This window comes from Pongo abelii, chromosome 21, assembly GCF_028885655.2.
Source record: "Pongo abelii isolate AG06213 chromosome 21, NHGRI_mPonAbe1-v2.0_pri, whole genome shotgun sequence".
In the NCBI taxonomy this organism is placed as follows: Eukaryota; Metazoa; Chordata; class Mammalia; order Primates; family Hominidae; genus Pongo; species Pongo abelii.
The window spans coordinates 66,594,899-66,602,506 of NC_072006.2; the positions used below are offsets into that span (position 1 = coordinate 66,594,899).

Sequence of the window (7,608 nt, forward strand, 5' to 3'; positions counted from 1 at the left end):
CACATGGAGCCCGCCTTCCAGGTGGGGGCACAGGTGGCCGCATTTGGCCCGTGTGGACAATTCCAGGATGAAGACACAGCGGGGAGTGGCTGGCAGCCCCAGGCTCAGCCCAGGGAGGGGGAAGCCCTTTCTGCCCAGGAACAGTGAGCAGGGCTTTGAAGGAGCTGAGGAAAGATCAGCTTGGAAGATGGAAGAGCGGGAGCTCTTGGGACAGTGAGGAGGCCAGTGTGACGGGAGGTGACAGGGACAGGTGGGCATGGGGGCCTCCATAAAGCAGATATCGCCTTCCCTCTGAGTGGGATGGGGCCCCTGGAGGAGGACAGGGTCTGTGTGGTGGGAGCACTGCAGGAGCGAGGGCCTCCTAGAGGAGAATGAGCCAGGCACAGGAAGAGGGCGTGCCAAGGTCCTGAGGCATCAGGAGGTTTGTCCCAGTGAAGGCAGCCCGAAGGAGGCTCGGTGGCTGGAGCATGGGGCATACGAAGGAGAATGCTCTGGGACGTTTTTTGGAGCCTCCTTTGAGAGAGTCCTTAGCAGGAAGTGGCTCTGTGTTGGTGACTCTGAGCTGGCCAGAGGTGTTAGAGACTTACACTGCCAGTGAAATTTCAAAGCACTACGTCGATCAAGTTTGTTTTTCTCAGGGAATTGGGTAGGTAAGAGGCCAAACACTGTTTTTTAAATGCTTCTCGTCCTCCTTCAAGAGGGCAAAGGGTCACCAGATAGATGTAGAGAAGCCTAAAGATCATGTAACACAGGCTCCCTGCCAGGACACAGTACTCAGAAGGCCACGCCTGGGAAGGGCACACCGATGAGGCCTTTACACAGACGTCAGGAGGGCTCTGGTGTGCTCTTGGGACACTGTGAGGCCACTGCAGCCTCGCCTCTCCCCAGTGTGTGCTGGGCGCTGGTGAGCGGGGAGCAGGCCCCAGTTTGGCCCTCCAAGTTTGCACAGGAGCATCATGCTGGAGTCTGGAAGGACAGCAGTCTGCATCCTGATGTTAAATTAGAATTATTTGAATGATTCTGATGAGACGCTATACCTCCTTCATACAGTCCTGAAAATAACTTCTTTGGATTTTCTGAAATAAGCGAGGGTCCTATATAAGACTGAACCAGAGGACACATAACTTTATAGCTACCTATGAAAAGACTGTGACCAGTCGTGGTGGCCCATGCCTGTAATCCCAGCACTTTGGGAGGCCAAGGCAGGAGGATCGCTAGAGCCGAGGAGTTTGAGACCAGCCTAGGCAACATAGCGAGACCTGTCTCTACAAAAAATAAAGTAGTCGGGCATGGTGGTGCATGCCTGTAATCCCAGCTACTTGGAAGGCTGAGGCACGAGGATCCCTCGAGCCCAGGAGGTCGAGGCTGTAGTGAGTCGTGATTGCACCATTACACTCCAGCCTACAGAGAGTGAGACTTTGTCTTAAAAAAAGGAAAAAGAAAGGCCAGGCGTGGGGGCTTACACCTGTAATCCCAGCGCTTTGGGAGGCTGAGGCAGGTAGATGACCTGCAGTCAGGAGTTCAAGAGCAGCCTGGCCAACATGGTGAAACCCCATCTCTGCTAAAAATACAAAAATTAGCAGGGTGCCTGCTAAGCCCGGCTACTCGGGAAGCTGAGGTGGGAGAATCGCTTGAACCGGGGAGGCAGAGGTGAGTTGAGATCACACCACTGCACTCCAGCCTGGGTGACAGAGAGACTCCATCTCAAAAAAAAAGAAAAGAAAAAGACACAAAGCACATTTGGGGGGAAATGTGTCCATCTAACTGCAAAATATTAACATAAGATAGTCTTTAGTCAGAATCCAGTGTAACTGGCCATGGCGTTTGGCCAGCACTGCCGGCGCTGTTGTGCACACTGTGTTATGTTTGCAGCACCCCTGGCCTCCACCACGATGCCAATAGCACCCGCATTGCCCAGTCTGACAATTTAAAATGACTCCAGACATTGTCAAATGCCCCAGGGGCAAAATCGTCTCCGTTTGAGAACCACTGGGTTACACTTAAAAATGTGCTGAGGCTGCCAGGCGCTATGGCTCACGCCTATAATCCCAGCACTTTGGAAAGCCGAGGCGGGCGGGAGCAGATAGAGACGGAGGTTGCAGTGAGCTGAGATCGCGCCATTGCACTCCAGCCTGGGCAACAAGAGCGAAACTCTGTCTCAAAAAAAAAAAAAAAAAAAAGGTGCTGAGGTGTTGGGGCTGCCCGTGGTTTTACAGGGCTCCAGGGCTGCCATGCCTTCAGCTGAGCAGCTCTGGATTTGAGGCTTTCCGTCTTACTCAACGGTGCAGGGGCAGAAAGACATCAGAAGAGACTCCCACTAACTAGGATCATCACAGGCAGCTCTGGGAATGAGAATGTGACATGTGTTCGGTCAGGCCGGAACAGCTTTCCTCCCGCCCCCACTTCCTCGCTGGGGGCACTCAGGAAATCTGATCATTAACTAGCTGGGGACACATGGAGAAAAGGCATGCAGACGATGATCCGTTGTCTTCCTCTGTGGCAGTCTCCCGAATGGCTTTCACCACGGGTCCGATGCTCCGTTTTGCTGCCCAAGGAATTCTGCCTTGTGGCCTTGTGGGGCACAGGCTGTCTAGTTCTCTCTTCTTCATGTTGTTTTGTTGTTGTTGTTGTTGTTGTTTTTGAGACGGAGTCTCACTCTGTTGCCCAGGCTGGAGTGCAGTGGCGCGATCTCGCTCACTGCAGCCTCTGCCTCCCGGGTTCTAGCGATTCTCCCGCCCCAGCGTCCTGAGTAGCTGGGATTACAAGCACGTGCCACCACACCTGGCTAATTTTTGTATTTTTAGTAGAGACAGGGTTTCACGATGTTGGCCAGGGTGGTCTCGAGCTCCTGACCTCAGGTGATCCTCCCAGAGTGCTGGGATTGTAATCCTACAGGCATGAGCCACCGTGCCTGGCTTCTTTTTTTTTAAGACAGGGTCTCACTCTGTCACCCAGGCTGGAGTGCATTGGCAGGAACACGGCTCACCATAGCCTCAACCTCCTGCGCATGCGCCACAACATGTGGCTTAGTCTTTTTTTTTTTTTTTTTTTTTTTTTTTGAGACAAGCTCTCACTCTGTCACCCAGACTGAAATACAGTGGCATGATCTCGGTTCACTGCAACCTGCACCTCTCAGGCTCAAGTGATTCTCCTGCCTCAGCCTCCCAAGTAGCTGGGATTACAGGCACGTGCCACTACCACCTGGCTAATTTTTTTTTGTATTTTTAGTAGAGATGGGGTTTCACCATGTTGGCCAGGCTGGTCTTGAACTCCTGACCTCAAATGATCCACCCACCTTGGCCTCCCAAAGTGCTGGGATTGCAGGCGTGAGCCACTGCGCCTGGCCAAGGCTAATTTTTTCTATTTTTTTGTAGAGATGGGGTCTTGCTGTGCTGCCCAGGCTGGTCTCAAATTCCTGGGCTCAAGCAGTCCTACCTCGGCCTCCCAAATTCAGATTTTTTTTTTGAAACAGGGTCTCACCCAGACTAGAGTGTAGTGACGCAATCATGGCTCACTGCAGCCTTGACCTCCTGGGCTCAAGCGATCCTCCCACCTCACCCTCCAAATAGCTGGGACTGTTGGCACACGCCACCACACCCAGCTCATATTTGGATTTTTGTAGAGATGGAGTCTGGCCATGTTGTCCAGGCTGGGTCTTCAGACTTTTTTTTATAGATTGAAACCCATTACCCTGGTCGTCCCTGCTCCCATTTTCTTTAGCAGGCTGGGGGGCAGATGCTGTTTGCATTGGCTCCCAGGGGGGCCAACTTGGAGGAGAGCCTTCCTGCATAGCAGGCCCAGCATAAGGCTCTGATGCCAGGCCTGGCACAGGCCCAGCCACAGCGATGCCAGTGTGTGACTGAACGAACGAACCTTTGGCCCTGTCTATGTTGTTAGCCCCAGGCTTGGCCGGTGGCTTCTGGAAAGCCGTTCACTGCCCCGCAGAGATGTGAGCAGAGGTTGTTTGCTTGCCGTTGTCCCTCCTACCCCCTGTCCTGGCTGGGGTGGACGTCTGTCTTCCTTTCACTCATGACTATAGGGGTGTAATCTGTGTCTTGATCTCTTTTAGGGCCAGTATGGAAATTACCAGCAGTAAGGGACACACATTCTGGCTGGAGCCCTTGTGGTAGCGTGTTCATCCAGGGGCCGGATGGGCTGGCGGCAGCTCTGGTGAATTGTGACATGTTGGTTACCCTTTCGCCCAGTGCCACGTCTGCATGTGAAGCGTGCTCATTTCATGCTGGGTATGACGCCGAGCGCACACCACTGGCGTGAGACAGCGCTTGGTGGTGTGATACTTCTGGTGCTGTGTATAGTATTGTATGTCGGTACATGGAGAGGTATCCTTTTTTTGTCCCCCGCCCCCTTCTCAATGTTTCTAGCTAGCTTTGGGGGTCATTTTGTCGTCAGAGCATTCTGTGCCCAGGGACGGGACAGATCTCGAGGACACCACAGTCCACCTGTTCCCGTCAACAGACCTTAGGTCTCATTTCCCTCCTCATGCAGTGTTGTAGTGTGGGTTGTCAACTTTTCTTTAACTGGCTACGCCACAGCTGGACACACATGCAGCCCCTGGAGGGCAGCCTCTTCCTGTGCCTCGATGGGGTGGGTGGGAGGGCATCTTCTGTGTGTTGGGTCAGTTTCTGTTACATAACGAAAAAGATGAACATCTCCCACGGGAGACACCACAGATGGCCACTTCAGAGCTTGCCCATTGCCTGTCTCTCGCCAATTCCGTTTATCCAAAAAGGTACATGTTTTTGTATTAAAAAGTAAACAGGGATCGATGACTGTATTCCAAATACATATGAATCCCTAAGGGCTGTGGACAAATTGCCTAACCCAGGGCCAGCGGTATTGCTGAAGGAAAGGGGCAGCTCTCTGGGAAGTGGGCCCTCAGAGATTACTCTGGCTTTGACCCTTGTTTAGCTGATGGTCATTTCTGGGATTGGAATATTTAATATGCCCAATTCTAAGTTGAAAGGTAATTTAAAATATTCAAACCAAATCTTCCAAACAGTTGGCAAGTTGTTTATTTTATATTATTTTTTCCAGGACCTACTTGCTCAGATCTCCAAGCAAGCATTTCTTTTCTTTTAGGGATGTCTGAAAGTCACATCCAGTTATGTTACTGTGTTCTTTCTAATGAAAAGTAAAGATTTTATATAGAGAAACTTGAGTAATTTTTACATTTCTAGGACATTAAATCCCATTTAAATTCTGTGTGAACATTAAAGACAGCACACTTGCAAAAGTATGGTCAAAGGAAAAAAATCCCACACTTCCATTAATAAGTAGCATGGACACTTGATCAACCTTTAGATGGAATAATAATATTCATATTTGCTATGAACCCTTTTAAAAAAATCTTTGGATAAATGCTGACAAATTTCCAAGAACTACCAAGAAAATACAAAAGATATCCAATGCTTGATATATGAGGCCTACTAATAACGATATTTCTCTTTAATTGATGTTTTGTTTTAAAAGTTAAAAGTAATTCTTGGCCGGGCGCCGTGGTTCACGCCTGTAATCCCAGCACTTTGGGAGGCCAAAGCGGGCGGATCACCTGAGGTCGGGAGTTTGAGACCAGGCTGACCAACATGGAGAAACCCCGTCCCTAATAAAAATACAAAATTAGCCAGGCGTGGTGGCACATACCTGTAATCTCAGCTACTTGGGAACCTGAGGCAGGAGAATGGCTTGAACCCAGGAGGCAGAGGTTGTGGTGAGGCAAGATCACGCCATTGCACCCCAGCCTGGGCAACAAGAGTGAAACTCCATCTCAAAAAAAAAAGTTAACATTAATTCTTTATCCAGAGTTGAGTGCTTTAGAATTTACAAGTCACTATGTGTTTTGCTTGAATTAATTCTGACAGCCCCTATGAGGAAATCTGGAGGCAGGTAACAGTTCCCATTTTAGAGATGAAGAACTGAGGCACAGATTAAAGGACTTGCCTGTGTTGAATACCAGTCCTGTTCTAGGACATTCTCCCCTCTTCTAGGAGAAAGATATCACACACAAATGGGGATAGAAGTGTTTATTTTGTAGGCGTAAGGGTTTTTAAAACCCTTAATACTGGTAAGGGCTTAAAAATAAATGTATATGTTCATATTCGATTAGTGAAATGAGAGTTCTTAATTGCTAATTGACAAAAGTATTAGCAATTTCAGTTAGGGAGTCATCTCCCTTGATTTTGTTCTTTTCCTGTCAATTTTCATAGAACTAATTTGCAAACTCAATCGGGGCCTAAAATTTCCCACTGAAAATGTTAAACATTTTAGATAACTGTGAAAATAGTTTATTTTTATTCCTTGCCAATCTGGGAATATGCCTTTTATGTGTGTTTGTGTTTTTTTAAGTGCTGTATTAATACTTTCTGAAAGAAAAGGACACTTATCCCAAAACTTCCATCTGAAATGTCTTACATTAAGAATATCTTGAATGTTGTGTATATATTTTAAAAAGCACTTTGCAAAATAGTTTGTACATTTATTTCCTAATTTATACATGATTTTTGGTGTTAATATATTTAATGATTAATAACAGAATGTTTATTTAATGTGCTGTCCGTTTTTATGTAATATTGTGGGGAAAGTGATGCCAGCAGTTCCTTTTCATTAACTTATTCTATCTTCTGTCATATGAATGTTGAGCAAAGCTTAGGCCAACATGAATTGTTTGTGAAGTGTGGTTGATGGTGCTTTGTTTTTTTCTGACTACTTCTATGGAAGGCCAGTGAAGAAGCAAAGGAAGACATGAAAATTGACGCTCATTCTTCCTATTGTTCCCTGACATCCAGCAAATTGTGAATTTGAAAAATGATGGCCAGTTTTCAGAAGTGCTGACAAATTCATATTGGTATGCAAAAGCTCATCACCCATTAGGGTTTGTTGTTGAATCAACAGTGCTTAGCATATTAAAACAGTACATCAGAACTCATGCCGAGAGTCTTTATGAATGGGATTAAGGTGGACAAGATCTCCTAAGATCTGAAAAGAAACCTTAATACGCTCATACGGTTGGAGTCTTAAGTGAACCTCTGATTTTGTCAGGGTTTTTCTACGTATAGGCTTGAATGGGAGCACCCCTTCAAAACTGTACAAAGAAGAAGACTTTTCCATTTCCATTTAAAAATTTTTAGCCACTTCATTTCTATTTATTGAACAGGTCAAATTTGTCTTGTGAGTACAGTACATTTTAAAAACATCCTTATTGGTTAATTTTTTTTCACTCGGAGTTTGACGTATAAATTGTTTATGCTTTTGGTGTAATCTCTTAATAAACTGGTTCTTCAAAAATCATCCTATAAAGTGAGTTTTCATGAAGTTAACGGGATTTTGGTGTGATTTGTTTTGCAAATACTTACTACCAAGACCCGGTAGATTGTCACCTCGGCTCCCAGGCAGAGTTCCTGTGCGTCCGCACCGGATCCCCGCGGCGGCAAGGCGAAGCCAGGGTAAGGGCGGTGGGGACAGCGCCCTGGGGCTGCCCTGCGGTCCCCACTGCCTGCTCTGCGTTGCCCCGTAGCCTCGGGCAAGGGCGGTGTCCTCATCAGACCCGGGAGGCTCCGCAAACACCGGAGGGGTCAGAGGAGCTGGGGGTCC

At 47.7% G+C, this 7,608-nt stretch overlaps 1 protein-coding gene across 2 annotated transcripts in view; it reads left to right on the top strand.

The window, feature by feature from the left end:
• Window positions 1-7,305, top strand: part of SS18L1 (SS18L1 subunit of BAF chromatin remodeling complex) — a 39,520-nt gene extending 32,215 nt beyond the window's left edge. For both annotated transcript variants that reach the window (XM_054541923.2, XM_054541925.2), the window contains one exon: window positions 4,070-7,305. In XM_054541923.2, the coding sequence (XP_054397898.1) occupies window positions 4,070-4,096 (27 nt within the window). In that variant the 3' untranslated portion in view covers window positions 4,097-7,305. The remainder of the gene's footprint in view (window positions 1-4,069) is intronic.
• The last annotated feature ends 303 nt before the right edge of the window (window positions 7,306-7,608 follow it).